Below are 23,242 nucleotides of genomic sequence, written 5' to 3'. Positions count from 1 at the left end.
AATGCGTGCGCAAATAGTTAAATTTTCTGGATGACTCATATGGACACAACTGTGATCGGCAGAAGCCGATCACCAAAACAAAAACAAATAAACAAAAAAAAAAAAAAAAAAAACCACCACCACATAAACGTATTAATTAGTTATTTTGAAAACAATCAGCTGAAATAGTTTTACTTAATTCAAAAAAGATTTGGAAAAATTCTAAAATGATAAAATCTAGAAGGGTGAACGGAAAATAACCAGAAATAAAAACAAAATTGTAGAATCATTTTGTTTCTGTTCTGAGCAGCTCGTCACATGGTTAACTTTGAATCATATGTGAGCCATGAGTTAAAGAACTACATTTAAATTGATTTAACATAACGCATGTAAATTGTTGGCAAGTTTTATTTGCATTTTTACTGTTGGTTTGAAAATTCAATAAACTCTATCTAGTTTGCACAATGTGCAATGCGTGTCAGTTGCTAAACCTCTAAATGAATTTGTTTACATTTTGTTTCATTATCATTTACTGTCCGAATCCTTACATTAAAAGGTTGGCTGATCATAAGAAAGATCTGGCATAAACAATGAAATTATAAAATATGAAAAATTAAATCATAAGAATTAATTCAGCTCATTTCACTATCATGTCCAACAAAATCTGTAGCATGTTTGTGATTGTTTTTGTAGACGATGATAGATTATGTCAGTTTTTCACAAACATATTATGACATAAGTTTACGTTGTGGCAATGTGTTTAAGCAATCGCTATACGAGCTTAGTGCTTAATCTCTAAATCTAAATGCATTAGGTATATTTTCTTATGACTACATAAACTGTTCTGTCATATACAATCAAGAGGATTAACAGCAATAACACTTTTTTTTGGGGGGGGGGGGGGTAAATATGAACAAGAAACACACAGGTCTCAAAGTTTACTAATGAGTACAGCAAAACTCGGTTATAACGAAGTCACTGGGACCGAAGAAATTACTTCGTTATTTAATTCACTGGGACCGAAGAAATTACTTCGTTATTTAATTCGTTATAACCGTATAAGAAATTCATTAGATTTACATAGCTGGGGATCCAAGATGACTTCGCTCTATCCGTAAATTCGCAATATCCGTGTTCACACTAAACCAGTTTTACTGTATAACACATCTAATTATAAAAGAAAAAAAATTGTATAAATCGTGATAATGCTCTACATCAAAAAGAGAATTAATACACAGTGATACTTCTTTATTAATAACACCACTGGCAATACTAGAAGAAACACACAGGTCTCAAAGTTTACTAATGAGTACAGCAAAACTCGGTTATAACGAAGTCACTGGGACCGAAGAAATTACTTCAATATTTAATTCACTGGGACCGAAGAAATTACTTCGTTATTTAATTCGTTATAACCGTATAAGAAATTCATTAGATTTACATAGCTGGGGATCCAAGATGACTTCGCTCTATCCGTAAATTCGCAATATCCGTGTTCACACTAAACCAGTTTTACTGTATAACACATCTAATTATAAAAGAAAAAAAATTGTATAAATCGTGATAATGCTCTACATCAAAAAGAGAATTAATACACAGTGATACTTCTTTATTAATAACACCACTGGCAATACTATGATGTACGCACTGCTGCCTGGGATGAATCAAATATTTTTTTACAATTAAGAATTGATTGTCAAAAGTAAGAGCGAAACCAAATGAAATTATTTCTTTTTTCCAATATTTGTTGGATTTTTTTCATAAACAGGGCACCACACCATATTATTTACAAACACATTATTTAACTTCCGGGTAATCGGGTATTGTGGAATTTTTAAAAAATGAACATTCTTGCTTTTGAAACATATTTAGCGGGTTTTCTTGTGGCAGCATACGGTTAGGACCATTACTTTAAATTATTTTTACACTGAACGCAGGTGAATTTTGCATCATTTGAGTTTGAGTCCTGTTTAAAGAAGGTTTAATTTTTTTTGTTAACGTGGGTATTTTACGGAAGCTTATTAGGGTCAGTTTGATAGAAAAATTAAGCCGTTGCGTTAAACGTAAAAGTTGTCGCTTTTAAACGCAACAGTTGCGGCAATTAAAAGCAATATTTTGGGGTGTATTTGCAATGTGTATTTTTCTTAAACGTTGGCGATTGCAATTAAACGCAAAAGGTTTAGCGTTTAAACACAAATCTATCATGGTGTTTAATTTCTGCAAAATGAAAGCAATATTTTTTTGTGAGACTAAAATCTCGCGGGAATCAAATGTGTCGGGTGAGCTAATAAAAAAAAAGTTGTTTCAATACTTTTGCTAATTGTGCTCTGATTAATGTTGAACCGTTGTCAAATAATTTTGAGACAGACTGGTAAGTGATTAAGTAGCTGCTATCGATTTTTAGTCAGAGAGAACCCATCCGATCACTTTTTCAAATTGTTCATGAGAGCAGCCATTTTGCTATAGTGTTTCTGTTTGATACGCATATCTGATTGGTCAGAAGAAAAGATCACAAGAGTTTATTAATGTGTATTCTCTTCAGATGGCACAATCGTTAATCCGCATATGTTTTGTATGTTCGGTCAAGGGTTTATGTAGAGCAGAGCGGATCAGAAACCCTTGACTTGGGAAGATGAATGGAGTCTAACTTTCTGATATATGCATTCCATTTTTTATTTGATAAACTTATAATGAAATAATAAGTTCCTCAGCTTTTTAGCATCATGTTCACGTGGCAAATGTCCTGATATATATGCTTTGATGCTATTAATTTGTACAGGGAAAAAAAACAAGTCTCTGCTAATGAATGATCGGCATGTTATATCATTGGTCAGCTATGTTAATGTAATGCAAAAGTATTACGGTACTTGCATTCAACATGATAAACAAGATATACAGCACTGATTTGTTTATTTCCGAAATTGCAATGCATGGATAAGCCAATTGCAACTTCTTCGGCCTTTCCGGCAGTCTCGGAAAAACACCTCGAACACCTATTACATGGGCGTCCATGATATCCCCTCCTTTTTATAAAACTTCTTAAAAATATTACACATTTTACGATCTGTTGAGATGGATGCTAGAGTTAATTAAAGTAAATGATAAACCCTAAACTATAATACAGAGGCAACGTAGAAGGCTGTCTAGCCAATGTTTCTCTTAATGGGAAGCGACTCCATTTTGTATAAAATTCTAACATCCGGTATTAATGTTAATACATTCGAGGTGTTTTTTCCGAGCATGCTGGAAAAGCCCGAGAAGTTGCGATTGTGGATAAGCTTTACTTTTAGTTGGCAAATTATACTTCCGATTGATATTCTTACGCATACGTGAAGAAAAGCGTGATTTGAATAATTATGCATGTAACTGTATTATTGAATTACTTTCAAGGCAAATGCATAAGAGTAACATTTTAGTAGTTTACATAATTCTAATAAGGCTGGCATTGCGAAGTAAATGAAATAGTGCAAAGCGCAATGCGTGCGCAGATAGTAATATTTGCCGGATGCCTCATATGGACACAACTGTGATCGGCCGAAGCCGATTACAAAAATGTAAATATAAGCATTAAATCATGACTCTCTGAAGTTTCATTATTATTCAATTTGTATGCACACACCGGTGCAGATATGACACTGTATACTTTAAAAAATCATGATTCAACGTTAAAACAAACACAGCAGCATGGCAAATGTAAAAATTAATAATCACATTCTATAATGTACGCCATTTGCACAATAATGAATATATTAGTTTTTTTAAGAATTCAGCATATCACACGCTCTGAAACTAAATTTTGGAGCCTACATTTTGAAAGGTTTTTACTGAAAGTATATGTAAATATTTAGGATAGGTAATTATCTAATAAATTAACAAAAGAAAAGATTAACGTACATATATCCAAGCTCATCTGATGTGTACATATGATATGCCCAATATATCATGATATGACATTATTACAGATTTAATAAGACACATTGAATCAATGTTAATGAATTGACTGAGTTTATAGGCACGTTTATACATATTTTTTTTAATATCGCCGATGAATAAAGAAATGGTTGCAGGGTCAGATATTTAAAACCTTAACTAAGATTAACTGGTGAAAAGTTATGCTCCTTAAAAAACTCCCGCAATATTTTGTCAATATACTTTCAGCTTGACAACGAGATGATCGAGGCTACAAGTGTAAACAGTGTATTTCGCCGCTTAGCAACATTGAATTGCAAACTCGAAGTGTTTAGATTATTACTGAGAAAAAGAGTACCATGTGATGTTTAAATATATCAGATGTAAACTAAAATGACCAAATGGCATGATATGCATTCAACATTCTCTTTTAAGTTGGAACTACATTTTTGTACTAAGAACGATTTCAACAGTTGTTCAGTAAACATCCGGTACCGTGCACCGTAACAATTGCCTGACAATTTCTATAGCCCGGCTAAAAAAGCGAGAGTTATATGGATATAATACGGGTTAAAGATTGAATAATATTTGTCACAAATGATTTAATTTAATGATTTAATTTCGGTCTGAGGAAACAATATTAAATGCAATTAGAAATAGAGGAGTGGAGACAATGAGAAAAGTAAGAAATGTCAAACATCACGTACGATGGACAGATTGAGGTGGATTGTAGCATAATGTAAGAATGTCGTAACTATATGAACCTATTATTTTAGTCTGAATAAAATTAAATCAATTTACAGTTTTATGAATTTTGCAATTAAACGCAAATTTGTTTGCGATTAAACACGAATTACAGCGTTAAAGTCAATAATTATTGCTTTGTTCTTAGAAATTACTTTTGTTTTTGGAAATGGCTTACGTTGTACTTATTCGCATGTACCGATAATTCAATATTGCATTCTTAAAATTTAACTTTAGCTCTTTTTGCTTGATATTTTGTTTGTTTTTCAAAATGGTATTACATGTTAAATTTTACATACTTTTGTTCTCATTTAAAGCCGCAATAGCTGTATTCTTTAAATGTTGATACATGTCTCCGCTTTTTTAATCTGAAATTATTCATTACTTCACTTGCTAATTTGAAACGTTTTCGTTTTGGAAAGATGATTTATCTTACCATAAAACTGCCACCCAATCAATAACTTACCCTGGTGATGAGACGCTGTTTGGTGCAGGCAATGCCGTGGATAGAAATACACTAACGTTTATGAGGACAATAGACATAGGAACTAGATCTACAGAAAAGACCATGTGGTGGAAGGTGGATCTGGGTGGTCTGTACAGCATTTACATCATCAACATTATCTTTAAAAATTACGACGGTTTTGGTAAGTGTTTAATATAGTCTAAATGTTTTGAAGAGTATAATTTCTAGGAATAAAATCAAATCAAATTGCTTCCATGCATATCTAAGAAACTGTAATAATGTGTCAACTAAGACAGTTACAAACGCAATGGAACGGATTCAAAGATAAAAACGCATCGCTTTTTGCAGGCGTACATGTACAATCGTCTGTCCGTAAGCTTTTTTTTAATTGTGACATTTGTATCAGAACCAGTTGGTCAATTTCAACAAAAAATAGCAAAAATCATTCTCGTAAAAGGGAAATTGAAATCAGTAAAACAGAATGGTCACGCCTTTTTTCAAGAGAAATATTTTTGAATTACTAGAAATTAGTTGGCAAATTAAAATGAAAAATCTTTTTCTCAATAATAATTTCGCTAAAAATACTTAATAAGCATTCTCTTGTTGATTAAATTGAAATTTGATAAAATCATTATTGCTGATGAAAGGGTAGTGCCTAGACAGAGATTGGCTGTTATCAAAGAGAAAAAAACAATTAGCTTTTGCGCTTCAACGTTTGACTTTTGTCTTTAAACGCAATAATCATTGAATTAAATCGCAAATTCAATGCGTTTAAAACGTCATATTTTGTTGCAATTCAACGCAATATTAGCAAAAAATTAAGTTTAAATATAACTTCTGTGCGTTTAAACCCAAAGATTTATGCATTTTGACGCAATCGAACTGGCCACATAAAGCTTTAGTTTAATATAGTGTTATTCTAAATTTAAAAATGATAATCACTGAAGCAGCAACAGGGGCATACGATTTAACATAAGAATATCGAAAGGAATATTTATAAATCCTGTTTAACACGATCTATTCTACCAAATTTTAATCACATAATAGTTAATGAAGCTGTATGGGTCAGAGGTTTGAATATTGTTGCTAATGTGTGCAACGCGGCTCCTAAGCATCTTGTTAATACCATGCACCGAAAAATAAAACATGATTAGTACTAGTGTAATGTTCTGAAGGACGGATGACTTATGATTTGACTCAATGACACAAGCACGTTTGTTTATGGTGACATCTTTATTTGAAACTGGTTCTGAACTGAGCACACATCTTGTATTTGACAACATACTATACGGATAATAAATAACATGTTATTTCCAGATTACAGACAATATATTATTACAACTAGTATGTGTATAAATGGCATGAATATTTAGATGCATTCACTGGATAACTGCAAGCGACGTAGTGAGCAAAGGGCAAAGGGGATAAACAGTGATTGTCAATGAGTGTGCTATTGGTTGGTAAAATCTTTAAAACATGACCAACTTAACCAACTAGATTGTTGACAACTTTTTGTAAATAATTAATGTTCATAACGAATTACTTTTTAGTTCAAAACACTCTTCTCGGAGTATTACAGGGTAGCAGCCAATAAAGATTAATACCTTTAATAATCTTTATCCCATTCTGTTTCCCGCACCCTGTATTATGCATTCTACATTTATAATCATATTTATTCCATAATATGTATCATACGTATGATATCATACAATATATGGAAATTACAGATTCGAATAAAAATCTATACAAAATATATTGTCGTGGTATTTTTTATCGAAGTTTTAAAATATGTTTAACATTAAGAAGTCCGTTAAAAAAGTAGTATAATAAATCAAATAAAAAAACATTGGCTGTGATTATTGACCATATAAAAAGAAACAAATATGTATCTAAATCTTTAAGAGTTATTAATAAACTGTAATTCGTAACGTTACACAATCAAATTGGGTTTGTTTTATTAAAGAAGCATAAGTATTAACTAATTATGATATTTGCTCTTTTTAAATTTACAAGTTCTGAAGAATAAGGTACCATTACGAATTGAGACCGTTCTTTTGCCCGAAGTAATGGGGGTAGACTTTCCGCTAAATCAAGCAAACAGAGCATGTTCTTTCACTTGACGAATACATATATGTGCCTAAGTCTGAATTTTAAATCAGTTGTTAGTGGGTTAGTGTTAGCGTAGTTGTGGGAATTTTAAACTGATGCTTAACGTCGTAAATAGTTCTGCTGTCTTTATCACTAAATAAGATGCTTATGAATGCATTTTGAGTCTCAATTATATTCCGTACAAGATACTAATTCAGTTGTAGCGAAAAACCTTTAGGGTCAAATTTTGACTCAGAGATCAGTTTTTAACAATAATTATTGAAACCAAATGTTGAAAAAATTATAAAGTTAGCTCCATCGTTTAATTGTTACGGGGAGTAAAAACGGGAAACTGTATAGTTTTTGAATTGATATATGTATATTGTGATTAAAATACATTGTTTTATTTCAAAAATGTAAATGCTCATCAAAAAAACATGGTATCAATTATGCAAACACATAGTGTTCATATTGTGAAAGGAAAAAAGCTCTTACCTATGTTACACAATGTGTATCATACACCAACATTACGTTATTGGACTTAAAAAATATGTTTATGGCTTGAAGATGCATCATCGGCACTACATGTTAGTAAAAACGTGTTAATGTATTAAGGATTATCTAATTAGGGTTCTACTACTTGCGGTAAGATAAGATCAGATGCTATAAAGGAGTAATCATCCTGTGCTGACCAGTCAAACCCGCCGTGTGTTCTTTGTCGTAATGGTAAAAACGGATAAATCCGTAGACAATGCAGTAATCAATAATGCCAAAAACTAAGAATAAAAATTGTCAGTTAGTATTCGACCTAGCAGAAAATTGTATTTACTGACAAGGTCGTTGTATCGAACATGGAACATGGAACTAACACAGGATGAAAGACCATCTTTAAGTCCTCCTTAAAGATAGCTTAAAGGTGTTTAAAGGTAGCTTAAAGACGATCTTTAAGCCACCTTTAAGCTACCTTTAAGCTATATGTATTGCTTAAAGGTGGCTTAAAGAAAGCGTAAAGATGGCTTAAAGGCAGCTTAAAGACTATCTTTAAGTCACCTTTAAGCCACCTTTAAGGACAACTTATAGGTCCTTAATGTCCAAACTTCTTTAAGCCACCTTTAAGCCACCTTTAAGCTTCCTTTAAGCCACCTTTAAGCCATTAAAAAAAATTTAATTCAATGTTGTGCTTAATTTCCAACAAAATGTATTAACTTTATGAAAGAAAAGGTATCAAAACGGTTTTTGTTCTAGAAAGAAAAATGAAAAAAAAAACACAAAAAAAACCGGCCACGGTGAGAATTGAACCCGGGACCCTTAGTTTACTAGCATCACCACACATCCTCTGCGCCCCGGCAACTTACATATATATAAGCGTTTTTATATCCTATATATCAGTGGATATTGAATCACTGTATTGAATGTGTTTACTTGAAAAGATTTTGACAAACCATTCAGTTTGTAACAATCAATTATATCTAATTTATAAATTACATGCATGCATGTATTTAGAATGAAATACGGAACTTGGTCTTCAGTGAACAAAAATATATTATACCTAAATGGAAACCGTTAGGTTCACTATAGTAGGCTTTCTGACATGTAGTTAATAAATTTAAACCGAGTAGATATACGTTCATCTTATTTATAGTTATAAAAATGTAAGAAAGAAAATGAAATCATTTCTTTTATTAAATGCATTGATACTATTAGGGTATTTGTTCAATTTCCCGCAATTTCCAGGTTTTCATGATCGCGGCGCCGTTCCAATATGTTTAAATATTTACATGTAATTGTATGTACATGATTTATAAACTATCAATTCTATAACAAACAAAATTACCAATTACCGGTGACGTATTTACTGCATGTGGCAATTGCAAATGACTTGTACATACAATTGTATGATGTGCCAGGCCGGGTATATTTGACATATTTACCCTTATACATATATTTAAATAATCAACCCCTATTTATGATCACAGGTACATTAATTAATTAGCCTCAAGATTTTACTCTTACATACATGTATCGTTAATTTGTAGACGTAACATCTTTGAAACCCAGAGCTAGGAAATAATACTTTGAAAATGAATTACAAATGTAAATTAACTTTTATTCACTAGACTTATCGTATACTCGTACATACTAAAATTCAACGCCTTTAGAAACCCTGACGTGCACCTGGGCACACTACACACCTGTTGTGTATATCTTGTATATTCTGTGTTAGTTCCAGGGGTTTTCTTAAGTTGGACAAACAATAGACTTTAATTAGATATACACAAACATGCACCTGGGCACACGACACAACTGTTGTGTATATCTTGTATATTCTGTGTTATTTCCAGGGGTTTTCTTAAGTTGTACAAACAATAGACTCTAATTAGATATACACAAACGAACAAAACTATGTCTAGACAAACAAAGCAGTAATATCCTGCCCGATATAACAAAGGCAGTTGAGAGTCTTTTCATCTTTAACATGTATCTAGCAGATCTAGAGTTAGAAATAATGAAAATTGAAAAAAAAAATACAAACCTTAAACCGATTAACAAATTAAATCATGCATTTTTGGTTCATTATCTTTATTTTGTTTAATAACCGGATGAACTGAGAGAGAGAGAGAGAGAGAGAGAGAGAGAGAGAGAGAGAGAGATTTTTTTCACCGATTAATTTATAATAGGAAACAAACATACTTTAATTAGTTTTATGCACATATTAAGATACAGAGACTGCGCTCATCCCTACAATAATTTTGAAACCCCCCAAAAATTATAAAGAATTTTATAACGGCAAGCTGTGTCTGTCCATCGGAGCGGTGCTGATGATAGCGACCTGTGTTTAATGGAGCGACGATTAAAACCGCCTGGAACACCCCCCCCCCCCTTCCTTGGAAATTATATTATCACTCGGATGACCCCCTTCCATCTCTATAAAAGAGCTTTTGCATTTAATATATGTGTTTATTGTTCAGCTTGATCAATATTGACTTAAAGGCCACTTAAAAACAGTGTAAAGGCAGTGTAAAGAGAGCGTAAATGCCACTTAAAGATGCTTAAAGGTGGCTTAAAGGTGGCTTAAAGAAGTTTGGACATTAAGGACCTATAAGCACTTGCTTAAAGGTGACTTAAAGGCGGCTTAAAGGTCGTATAGCCTTTAAGCTCCTTTAAGTCACCTTTAAGCCACCTTTAAGGACTTGCTTAAAGGTGGTTTTTCGTCCTGTGTAAACGATCAGTACAGTCAAGACTGTATTAAAACGTAGACGCATACACTTGACATCCAGCAATTAAAATTGAAAACTTTTCCCAAAATGCCTTATTATGAACGGGATTTATGCATTAATTTTTCTATTTGACTCAAGTCCTCTTACCAATAGATCAAGTCATCAAAGTGGCGTGAAATTTATTGACAAAAAATACATCAAACGCATATACACGTAAAACATGATTAAAGAATATGAGAAAAATAATAGTTACAAAAACCCCATACACACTATTACAAAAATTACCAAACATACAAAAAGGCAGTGCAGCCACAAAGTAACGCTACTTTAAATGGAAGCAAAAATGGGTTGGGTGGGTGGGAGAAAAAAGAGCTGCCCGCCGAACAGCTTGCATATATATGGCGCAAAAACTTAACTGCAAAAATTGCGCATGGGATTGCGCAAAGAGCGATAACTCCCGCAAACCTGTGCATACAGGGACCATGTCAAAATTTATTTTATCATAATAAAAACCACTTTGACTCAAGTCCTCTTACCAATAGAACAAGTAATCAAAGTGGCGTGAAATTTATTGACAAAAAATACATCAAACGCATATACACGTAAAACATGATTAAAGCAATCCCAAAATTTGTGGGGAAGATAAGAAAACTGATTTGTAACATATCTTGAATTGGAAGGTTATAAGTAACAAAATTACTAGTCTATTTAGCATTGGGAAGTGATTTACCAAAGAGGACCATGGTATCTAGTAAACTTGAAAAGTGAGGGTCAATGTATCTTAGCACTGCATCACTCGACCAGTATCCAATCGCTTTGATCTGATCCACCGGCACACCAATCCGACTTAACCAGGTGGCTCCACCACGTCGAAAAGAATGACCCTTGATGTTACTGTCATCAATTCCTGCTTGTACAAGTATGGAATGTAGCTTTTGGCGGAAAATGCTGTAGGTAAAAACGGAACCTTTTCCTGAGAGAAGAAGAGGCCCAAAAAGATCTGCTCCTCTTGTAAGATGAAGGTAAGCCTGCAGGGCTGATGCCGGACACATTTCCCCAGTAACTTGAGGAAGGATAACATTAAGCTCTCTTTCTCGAAACTGAATTGTCTTTGTATGTCGTAAGCAAAGTAGGTAGCCCCATGAACAGGGCATCAAATCAACTCTTCTGACATGTTTTGATGCCTCAAAAGGTCCTGTAATTGCAATTGTGCCTGGACGAAGCAGACCATAAAAGGCTATTAAACAAGCACACCAAAAGCCCGAGTCTTCAACTGATGAAAAGTCAAGGAAAGATCTCATCCGGAGAAGATGTGATGGTGTTATCGAATCGACAGGAAATTGGGCGGTACCCAATCCTCGCTTAATACCCATGAGCAAATATTTCAACTGGTAATCCTCTGGAATAGGGTCTGATAGATCACAAAGTTTGTGCATGTGTGGTATAATATTCAAGTATTGCTGAATTGAACAAAATTTGAAACACTTCACTTTGGCCAAGTAAGTCGCATATAACTGTAATGTTTTTGAAGTTGCTGGTAGTGGGGGCACACTGATATGGTCACAAAAATCCAGGTAAGTCTTCATATGAGTGCGATAAGTGGAAGTTGTTGAGTTAGCCCATGCCTTTCTTTTCAAAGCAGATGCTTGGTCTTGTAGGGACTGAACAGTGAATCCACCTGGCAAAGATAAATGGTAATGACATATGAGACAACAATGTTGCAATAGAAAAGTTATCGTGTTGCAGGGAAGGCACTAAGGAATACAGTTTTGTAAATTGACCCGGCTCACGGAGACGGGAACATGCATCCCCAATGTTGTTTTGTTTGCCTGGTAAGTATTTAGCACTGATAACACAATTATACAGGGCAGATATCCAGAACAGAATGCGGCACATGAACTGTACAATGGGAATCCTGGAAGTTCATTTGTTAATCCACGACACGGCAGAAGAATTATCACTATGTATGATCACTTTACTATTCACAAAGTATTTACCCCACCTACACACAGACAAGAAAATAGCGATTAATTCTTTAACATTAATATGGGCCATGGCACAAGCTGGTAGATCTAATGGCCAATTAATGTAGAAGTAGTCTCCATTGTAGTATCCTCCACCTCCCTCAGAAGAAGCATCCGTCTGGAGCGAGGTGATGGGGCGTGGATCCTGTAACGACACGTGCCATTGAATATCGACATAAATGATATCCACCACTGAAGGTCTGCAAAGAAATCCTCAGTGAGCAACACTTTATGATGTCTCTCAGTCACAGCATTCTTCAAATCCAAAACTCGACGGAGAAAGGTACGACCACCACAGATCACTTGAGAGGCCCAATTGAGCTTTCCAATAAGTGTTTCTAACTGTCTAACACTAGCTCGCTTTCTCCGAGAAAAAGTTCCCAGTAAATTGTTGAAATCTTGTAGCTTTGATGATGGCAAGGATAGAGTCATTGTCACTGAATCTACTACCACCCCCAGGAATACCAGCTGCTGGGAAGGACCTTCAACCTTGGACCAGTTAATAGCAAAACCTAGCTCTCTAAGTAGGCTAAGAAGGGTATACATTGCTCTTGAACATTCATAATAGTTTTTCCCAAAAATCAAAAAATCATCAAGATAAGCAATTGCAGTATAACCATACACTTTCTTTAAAATTCTACAGACTGCACTACTAAGCCGTTGAAAAATTTGAGGGCTTTTAGCAGCGCCAAAGGGAAGCTTAGTGTCATACAAATATGTTGGCGACGTAGCATTTACAAACTGCCATTTTAACCCAGTAGCCCAATAGTTAGAAGGGTGAATGGGGACTGATCTATAAGCAGACTGTAGATCTATCTTTGCAAGATAACAACCTTCACTAATGAGCTTACTAACAACACGTAAATCCATGTATGAACATGAAGTATCCGACTGTACATAATCATTAATAGACATATGCAACGGGCGACTAGCATCATGGATAAGCCTAACCTTAGAATGTGATTTAGGGATAGCTCCTAAGGCACTAACAATAGTAGGTTTGACACAAGTAGCCACATAATTTCCATTTGACAATTCATACAGTATCTGTTTCTCAACTTGTTCTGCATTTTGAAAACATTACTGATAATTATCAACTTCACATGGGACAAGTCGCTGCTCAGCTCCCTCATCAATAATTCTAAAACCCTCTTTTATCCCCTCACATAAAAAGTTGCGATCAAAATCATCTTGTAAATAAAATTCCCAAACAGAATACTTTAACCCTGAGGAGGAGTCAGAGCAGTAACCTGTCCCATTCTCTAGTTTTTTGGGTGAGACAGAGCATTATGAGTTTGTGAATAACAAACAAAACAACAATGTTGCAATTTACAGTTGGTAAAGTCACATGTTTCCATATTAAATTTCCTGCAAATCTCTTTGCCGTCAGGTGTGAATGGACCACGTCGACTTCCTTTCTGCTTCGAGGTACCCTCCTTCTTAGCGTTTGTTCCCAATGATCCTTGCAGGGTCTGCATGGTAAGGCTGTTGGGTTTAGAGATCAGTTGAAAATCCTGAAGGTGAGGACGAGATACACCCCATCGAAACTTTTCCTTGAATTGCAATTCTCTGTACTCACGGTCAAAGAGTAGGACACTACCTTTGACATACTTGTTGAATAAGCGATTAATGTACTTGGTATACTCCAGGTAGTCGCGCACTCCCTGGTCATCCAGTTCCTTATTAATGATCATTTCCTGCATAATGGCAGCATTACCATAGCCCCACTGTTCAATGGACAGTTTATAATAGTCACGATCAAGCTTTTTGTTAATCTTCACTCCAGTGTTGGTAAGAGTGAGAAGATCATCCTTCTCTTGTTGCATAATGGGGTCAAGCCAAACGTAGTTATGAACGAGTCTTACTTTCCCTTTATTACTGGATGGGCATTGTGTAAATGCAGTAGAAACATGAGAGGGGAACACGTTCATAAGATTACTGAGGTCAACCGTACCTTGCAGGGGTTAGGCTCAACTCCAGAAGCAGTCGCATGATTCTTAGGTGCGCGAGTTGTACTTGGGCTTTGGCCAGGGCTGTCTTTCTCTTGCATTGCCGCTATAGTCTGTTTGCAAGCATCAATATTCTGAAGAAGTGGCATCTTTTGTTTATGTAGTTCTAAGGTCTGGAGCTCCTTCTCTAAAACGAGTATTTCACTTGATATATTTGGGGCTCTTGGGACTGCATGTATCCGCGGCGTGGTGGCCCGAACTTCCTCTGTTGATACCGTTGTTGCCAAGCCGCCGGAGGCCTCTAATTCTGCATGGCTGTCGCTCATTTCGTCTGACGAGTCGTCACACGATCTTATAAAGTCAAGAACCGCCCGGTCTCTGGAACGAAGATCGTATGGGTAACCCTCCTGCATGGAGAGAAAAAAGAGCTGCTCGCCGAACAGCTTGCATATATATGGCGCCAAAACTTAACTGCAAAAATTGCGCATGGGATTGCGCAAAGAGCGATAACTCCCGCAAACCTGTGCATACAGGGACCATGTCAAAATTTATTTTATCATAATAAAAACCACATAAAATTTTGAAATGATTATTTTGACATTTTACAAAGAAATAGTACATAAGGATTTTAATAACGCTTTATTCATTGACGCTTGAAAAAGATTGGACCGAAAGCAATAACTGAGATTTCGTCTGCTTAACAACTCGAGTTCTCTCGGTAAGATTAAACGGGTCTCATTTCTTGGGGAGAAAATACACGCTTGTCGATTTTAAGTAAATAATCAAATTAATTAATTCATTAGGACAAACACTTGCTTTTCCGATGATTATTTTTAGGGACTAGACAACACTCAAACTTCACAACTACTAAAAGCAAGGCACAACAGTCAGCATAATTATAACAATATTTATATGTTTTGCGTGTACTATGAGTAAAAAGTAGTTTCAAACAGAGTGCACGAGTTTCCCTGTCGTGCCCTGTGTATCAAACCCTGGCTACGTTTTAGGCATAACACATGCACAACACAACACAATAACATAAAAATCAAGTAATACAACACACATGATACTCTATTACATGATACAATATTGTAAATTTTAAGATAAAACAATTTTGTATATTATCATCATACATTGTGGTGTCACATAATGCATTATCGTTTCATATGAAACAATATCCTAAAAAACATTAAAAAAATTATGTTATTGAACAATATAAGTACACTGATTTTACAATAACAAATCACATGATGCAATTTCACATCGCATTTAAAGATACAATCTCATAGCGTATAAAAATATATTGATTTCTAAAATGTTTATCTTAATATACGATGTATATCATTCATGGAATACATTTTTGATTTTACACTGTGTGTTCTAGATTATGTAATTTATCTTTTTATCAGGTGCTAGTAAAATGGTGAATTTGGTATTAATTTTTAATATCTAAAACGCGTTTTAGATGAACATGGTTTGGTGTCAGGACATCTGTTATTAATCGAAAGTGACACTGTACATCCTAATCAAACTAAAATAATGCATCAAATCTCTAAATGATGCATCCCATAACATTTCAAAAAAATACAAAAATTCAACATGAACAATGTTTTCCTTCCTTTTGTTCTTTAGATTTTTTATCTCATTTGAACTCTCTAACACATTCACAAATAAATTGGCTGTTTTTGTAGCTTATAAGAAACAAGGTTCATCGCCATATTCTCCAGGGGACTGGATATGTTTTTAAGTCATTCCTCTGAATATATTTAGATTTAATTAGTATATTTGGTATAAATGCAAGTACACTCCATTTAGCTTTAAAATAAGTCCTACATTTATCCAAATCGGATGTAATAAGCAATACTTCTGAAAACACTTTTTTTAAACATAGAAAGTTAGAATAAACTAAACAGATGAAAGTTAACATACATGTAATCTGAACAAGAACATTTACCGTTTTTTCAAAGAACTATCACAATGGCGTGAAAAGAAGTTATACCAGATGCATTCAATGTTAAATTACACCGTACAATTGTAATGAAGAAACTGTTATCGTCTGAACATGTTTTTCTTTTAAAAAATATAATCACCAGAAAAACTTTATTAGTAAGTTCGAACATTTAACAAGACTCAAAACACTATACGCATGTCATCATTAAAGCTATTATATCCTTTTAATAAAATATTTTTAGAGAATAGACAACGTGGCCGTTTTGCTGGATTTTCTCTGTATGTATCAAATACTGGTGACATATCAGGGTCTACTCTCTGTTACAAAGACGGCCCAAAGTTACCGCCCCTGAACTTTTCAACAGTATGTATAGAACATGGACGATATGTTATTTTTTACAACGAACGAAAAGATGGGGCTATCTACCCGGACGGATATGAACTGCAAAATGTTTTTACTGAATTGTGTGAAGTAATAATACAAGGTACAATACCTTCTATGATTGTTTTTAATTTAATGACATTATAAAAAATAGACCAGTATTGAATTTCACGGCAGCACGGACCCTTACTTGACACAGAACACAAGTAGACAAGCTATTAAGTAATCAATGGGTTTAAGCTGTAAATTATGACTCTACCCATAATGCAAATACATCCCATTAATGAGAATATAATCTCTTTTGAATATGTGTTAGCCCTTTAATTAAAGTTCTATTTACCAATCTGTTTTAAATGTGAGATAACTGACTTGCTTTAAAGTTTTTTGGTAACAAATATCGTAACACAGGCATTGATATTGTCGTAATTCTTTTCATTTTTGATATTGTATATATTATTGAATTATACAAATGTCTTTACGATCAAATATACACGAAACAAAATAAGGATGTTATGTTCTAAAAGTGAACTACGTTATTAGATATATTTTTATTCTCATTTTGATAAAGGGTGTAGCAAATTTGGAGTATACAGTAGTAACTGTAACATGACATGTCCCACTAACTGTAGAAACAACATATGTCACATACAAAATGGGACCTGTTATACATGTAAACCCGGATGGACTGGAATATCGTGTGAAAAAAGTAAGACGTATATCGATTTCAAGTAAAAAAAATAATATATACATGTAATAGGGAAAGTGTTAGTTAAACGGTGTTTAAAAAAGAGTTATCAATTAATCTTATTTTTTTCTGTAAAATACTTTGACTTTTTAACTATGTTTTCATACATGTTTACTATCAGGTAAAGTTTTGACAGAGGGCATTTTTTTAATTAAATAGAGTGCAAAGAAGGGTTGTTTGGTGAAAATTGTAGCCAATTGTGTTCAGGACATTGTAGAGAGGCTGCTTTCTGTAATCACGTGACTGGTCTATGTGACAAAGGGTGTGATTCTGGGTGGACTGGATATATGTGTCAAATGGGTAATTATTTATAATCTCTTTTTTATCAATCACTATAAAATTTCCATAGTTTTTATTGCTAAAATTAAAAAAATGATAATAAACATTAAAACAAATATGTGTACTTTTTTTTTTAAAATAATAACATTTATATAAATAAAATTCTATGTAATGGCATGTTGTCTACATTTATCGTCAAAATGTCATTTTTCTAGATACTGGATCTAAAAGCAATACATTATCATCTGCTTTTGTTAAGATTATTATTACTACAAAAATTTATTCAAAACCCCATATACTTGTTTATCAATAAAGAGAGTGTGACCGATTCATTTAAGATACATGAATGTAATTTATATATACTTCTGTGCTAAAACATGCTTTATCTTTTTAAAATAATCACTAATGTGTGAAATTATATATACCGGTTACAGAGTGTGTTAGCGGTACCTATGGCTATAACTGTGTCAACAACTGTAGTGGTCAGTGTCTTGACAACTCTCCATGTAACAAACAGACTGGTTACTGTGACAAAGGGGTGTAACCCGGGATATACTTATAATGACTGTAGCCAAAGTAAATTGTTTACACATTATATTATATTCAGAGTTTTCTGTTAAAAACAGCAATGTTAACTGCTGTAGAAAAAAAATAATTATTTTCATTATATCGTAAATTGTATTTTCTATTTTTAGTATGTCTACCCGGACATTACGGAAAACATTGCAGTGAACGATGTAGCGGTCATTGTATAAACAATGAACCATGTGACCACGTAAGCGGTGTATGTCCTGATGGTTGTGAAGACGGTTACACGGGAAAACTATGTAACAATTGTACGAATTTGAATCGAATATTGATTAGAGTTTCTACTGCATTTAGATATGCAACATTTAATAAGCTAACACATATTTCATCATTATCAATAGTATTTGAAATAATCTGAAACATAATTTGCATTAATTTTGCGCGTTTGGGGTTCATTACATTAAAATAACATTGTCATGTGTCCCTAACCAAAGTACAATGCAAAAACATCAACATATATTTTTACTGGCTCATGTTTGCTTGTCGAAATATAATTTGTTTTTACTATTTAGCATGCGCTAACGGATTCTACGGTACAAACTGCTCCTTGAGGTGCCCTCCTAACTGTATAGTATGTCGACACACAGATGGCTATTGTTCCTGTAAGATTCCGTATCTATAATTTGCTTATTGTAGAGGTTTACATAAAATGTACATTTATTTCCATCCTACATGTGTGCAGTTTGTCTCTGTGTTTTAAAATACAAATATTCAGATAAAAGTATTCACATTAAAACTTTGTCACCTGTTTAGCCAAAATTAATATAAAACTTATATAAGTCGATGTGGTTACAGTTAAAGTAAACGCGTACGATTTCATAGAAGAATCGATATCTTATTTGTTTACAGACATATGTTTTCACTTAAACATTCCGCAACAACAACAACAACAACAAAAAGGGAAATAAAACAGTCATTTTTATCTGTAACTTTAGAAAAAAAATCATAGGTTGCATAAAATAATTCGATCATGTTATAGAAAGCTTTAGTTTTATATTTCAGCTTGCAAAGAAAGATATTACGGCAGAAATTGTTCACTGGTTTGTTTTCCTAACTGTAAATCTGGCACGTGTCAACAAACAGATAGATTGTGTACATGTGATGCAGGCTGGATGGGGGACAATTGCACAGAAGGTAGGTAGTATATAGTAATTATAGACTGTTAGCGGAAATACATGTCATATTCACGATGGAAAGTGTTTATCATGTAAACGTGTAATAACGGAGAAATTCTGCTTAAATATATACATTTTTTTACAAACAGTTAACATCAATTCGACTAAAATACTCATTAGACCATAAAAAGTTTTAAGTAGTGATTTCTTTATCGATATTTGGCAATAGCTTGGTTTCAATTTCAAAACCTGATAAAGTGATGACGTTTTGTTTTATTTTGGGTTTTTTTCCGAACAGAATGTGAAAAAACGTGGCATGGTGTAAACTGCAGTCAACGGTGTGCAGGTCATTGTAAAGACAATGATACTTGCGATCACGTGACTGGTCAGTGTGCCGGAGGATGTGATGCAGGTTGGACAGGGTCTCTCTGTAATAGAGGTACAATCTTTATATCATGCGGAATATATTTGAAACAGCAAGGATGTCAATTGGTTAAAAAAAAGCACCAGGATTTTTGTCAGTTAAAATTAAGAAAAAGAATGTTATGAATTTACTGTTTAAAGTCTTTTAAAACAAACTTTTGGCTCAAACAAAGTTTGAAAACTTGCTGGTTTTGAAAATAAATATTTTAACGGAGTAAACAATCTCTCGATAGTGTGGATGAATGTTAATACCATCATTTAATCATGAAGTTTTAAAAAAAAGCGATAGCTTTTAAATAAAATTCCCACTTACTTATGTATAAAGTTCAACTGAAAAATGTCAATAAAAAAATGTCAATCATCTCAAAAAACCATAAACGCAATACAAATTCAAAGCAGAGCAACACGGACGTTTAAGAAGATAGCAGTAAGATCAGGTGCCAAGGAGGAGTGAGCATCCTCTTTTGACCGGTCACTACCGCCGTGTGCTCTTTGTCGTAATCGGCGAGAAAAAGGAAGTCCGTGGACAAGTAGATGATTAATTACGGTCTAACAATTACTATGAGAAACGTAAATCAGCATGCGACCAAGTGGAAAATTGTATTTGCTGACAAGGTCGTTGTATCGACCATAGAACTTACGAAAAGATGATTTGAAACGATATTTTTGAAAATTCATAGTATGTATATAGTTAACTAAATTAACATATGTGTTTTCATAAGTAAGTGAAGAAAATTCCCATAAGAAATGACGTGGTTGTGTTTTTTTAATTGATTTTATGTATCTTGTTTTTTTTTTTTGTTTTGTTTTTGGGGGTTTTTTTTTGTTTTTTTGATTTGGTTTTTTTTTTTTTTTTTTTGGGGGGGGGGGGGGTTTGCTTACGTACTAGTGTACATTAACAGTAATTTAATCAATTTAACATATTAATTTAAAATAATACATTAATTTGTCAAATGAAAAGATGTAAATATAAACAATAAAGTGTTGTTTTTAATGATCCATGCGGGTTATAAAGGTAGCAGACAAAATTCATTACACGCTAACGCGGATTTTGTATTGTTTCTACAATGTCGCGACCTTTATATCATGCAGGAGTCACAAAAGAAAACATTTTATTATTTTAATAAATATCGAAAGAATAAGGATATTTAGGAATTGCTTTTCGTCACTGCATGAAAAAAATCTTCAAATCTTTATATTGGACATGAATATCAATCTGAATAAGAAATGATCATGACACCCATTTAGCATACTAAGAATTTAGAATGATAACAACAGAAAATTAAGGGATTTTTTAGCCCATAAAAAAATATCATATTACGACATTTAATTGAAAGCAAAAGGAAAGAGCATGCGATATAACTGACATGATTTAATTTTAATTTTAATTTAATTTTGCATATATTTTGAGACCAATTTCCCCGATGTTTTTGTATATTTTAAACTATAAGACCATTTTCCTACATTTTTGTAACCACATTAATACATAAGCTCAATATTTTTTATACAAACAGTGAAAATGTTTGACATACACACTGTTAAGGTTTTTGGAAATATTACCAAGGATTGAATATCCTTTAACTGAGCATACTTTTACATTTAATTTCATTCTCAATATGTTTTTTTCAAACCGTGTCTAGAATTTAATGGATATGATTTAATTCACATTTAAGACCACGTTCTTAATTAAATCAAAATAAAACTTATTGTCTTATTCTGTATACTTTCTGAGACACTGCCGGGTAATATCTTCCGAGTTATTCTGAACTAAGTGTTCATCTCGCCTTCTGTTCGTTCACCGTTCACTTTGCGCTTGCAAACCATTTGCGTGCTGTGTGCGCCCACTGTTTACCGTTCGACAAATGCTCAACAAATTCCGTTCAGTGTTCTGACACTGCTCATTCTGTATTTGCCTTTTTTTGCTAACTTCCGCTCAGGGACTAAATAATTTAAGGTACATCATCTTAAATAATTTGTTTCTGTTACAGAGTGTATTGACGGAACATACGGTTTTGACTGCGTAAACAACTGTAGTGGTCACTGTCTGAACAATTCCTCCTGTGAAAAACACAATGGACACTGCAAAAATGGCTGTAATGCAGGATATACTAATTTGCTATGTAATGAACGTAAGTAATAAACAATACATGTACATTATTCATGCAAACTTCATCTAATGTTTTATGAAAGTAATCTCAGTATTTTAATGTTGATTGACAGATGTTCTACAAAATTCAAATGATGATGAAGAAATCTCAATATCAACCATATTTCTCCTAGTATCGGTAATAATAAACGTTGTTTAGTTCACCGGCTGCTTTGCACTTATATGGTGAGTCTTTCTTCAGGTAAACTCACTGTTCAAAGTATTCGACATTTATCGTATTCTTATGTTTTAGGAATGCAATGTTCTTTTACAATATGTAGTTAATTTATTACACTATAAAACTAAATAATTATGTAGTAATTATAACAAGCATTGCTTTCATTGTGTTACATATTTGTTTAAGGGGAATTTACACCAATAGGGTCTCTATTCTTGGTTTCAATTATCCATGCTGGAAAAGGTCCAAACACTACGCAGACTCAGTCAATAAAACTGATGAAGATCAACACTATCAAGAACTTGGTCCACCAAGAGAAGAAATTTCAATTACCTATCAAAATACTGTACTGCAATGATGAAATAACTCTCAACAATTTGCAAAATAATTTATGTATAATAACAGATATTAAAAGATTGATATTTATGAATACAATAGAAACACATAGCTTAAGAGGGCCAGAGAGGAACAATTTGGTTACTGACCAAACATGTGTCGGCTAAACCATGTTTGTTGTCGTTACAAGTGAATAGTTCAATATTGATTATAATGCGCATTTCTTAATATTGTATCATATGCCTCTAGATTATAAGAATTACATATAATTAAGTTTAAAGCTATACACGCTATAATTTGCGTCAATTTTGAATGACAGTGAAAACGCATGTGTTTGTCTACTTATAAAAGTTATCCTTAATCTGTAAATTACAAGAGTGAATTCCATCTCGTTACAAAGATATAGATTTTTAATTGTTTATTTTCCTGCCAGGAAAATATACCTTTTCATGAATATTGATGAAGGAAGAGCAAACCGACCTCATTGCGCATGTCCGCGGAGAACTAGGTGGTCGTTATTGTTTGCCTAATTAAATATCCAACTTGATTTTTAATATGCTTAACAGTTTTTAATTTGAAATACATACATGTATATGTATAATGAGTAAAATACGCTTGCCATTCACGATACCCTTACTTCTGCATTAACATTTATAGGATCTATAAATAGCACATAGGGGAAAAACACAGGTCTACGTCATTTTTTTAAAGGAAGTATTCATA

At 33.5% G+C, this 23,242-nt stretch overlaps 1 protein-coding gene and 1 pseudogene across 2 annotated transcripts; one reads left to right on the top strand and one right to left on the bottom strand.

The window, feature by feature from the left end:
* Nucleotides 1-1,778: 1,778 nt before the first annotated feature.
* Nucleotides 1,779-22,174, top strand: LOC136274808 (multiple epidermal growth factor-like domains protein 10). Of its 2 annotated transcripts, XM_066082469.1 has the most exons (12): nucleotides 1,779-1,875; nucleotides 5,055-5,279; nucleotides 16,570-16,812; nucleotides 17,278-17,415; nucleotides 17,614-17,754; nucleotides 18,168-18,309; nucleotides 18,429-18,569; nucleotides 18,834-18,923; nucleotides 19,324-19,455; nucleotides 19,735-19,875; nucleotides 21,848-21,988; nucleotides 22,080-22,174. In XM_066082469.1, exons 6-12 carry the CDS (start codon nucleotides 18,186-18,188, stop codon nucleotides 22,163-22,165), a joined length of 855 nt encoding a protein of 284 aa, XP_065938541.1. In that variant the 5' UTR covers nucleotides 1,779-1,875; nucleotides 5,055-5,279; nucleotides 16,570-16,812; nucleotides 17,278-17,415; nucleotides 17,614-17,754; nucleotides 18,168-18,185; the 3' UTR covers nucleotides 22,166-22,174. The 2 variants fall into 2 exon arrangements, with proteins under 2 accessions (XP_065938541.1, XP_065938543.1); XM_066082471.1 differs by lacking the exon at nucleotides 19,735-19,875.
* On the bottom strand, nucleotides 11,043-14,790 carry LOC136275531 (uncharacterized; annotated as a pseudogene).
* Nucleotides 22,175-23,242: the final 1,068 nt, after the last annotated feature.

This window comes from Magallana gigas, chromosome 1 (assembly GCF_963853765.1).
Source record: "Magallana gigas chromosome 1, xbMagGiga1.1, whole genome shotgun sequence".
Classification (NCBI taxonomy): domain Eukaryota; kingdom Metazoa; phylum Mollusca; class Bivalvia; order Ostreida; family Ostreidae; genus Magallana; species Magallana gigas.
This window is presented reverse-complemented; position numbering and strand designations above follow the sequence as displayed.

Excerpts from the sequence above, each read along its gene's own strand:
- LOC136274808 (XM_066082469.1), top strand. The coding sequence starts at position 18,186 with ATGGCTATAACTGTGTCAACAACTGTAGTGGTCAGTGTCTTGACAACT. Across the intron at positions 18,570-18,833 it reads GGGAAAACTATGTAACAATT|CATGCGCTAACGGATTCTAC; the intron begins GTACGAATTTGA and ends TTTACTATTTAG. Across the intron at positions 19,456-19,734 it reads GGGGGACAATTGCACAGAAG|AATGTGAAAAAACGTGGCAT; the intron begins GTAGGTAGTATA and ends TTTTCCGAACAG.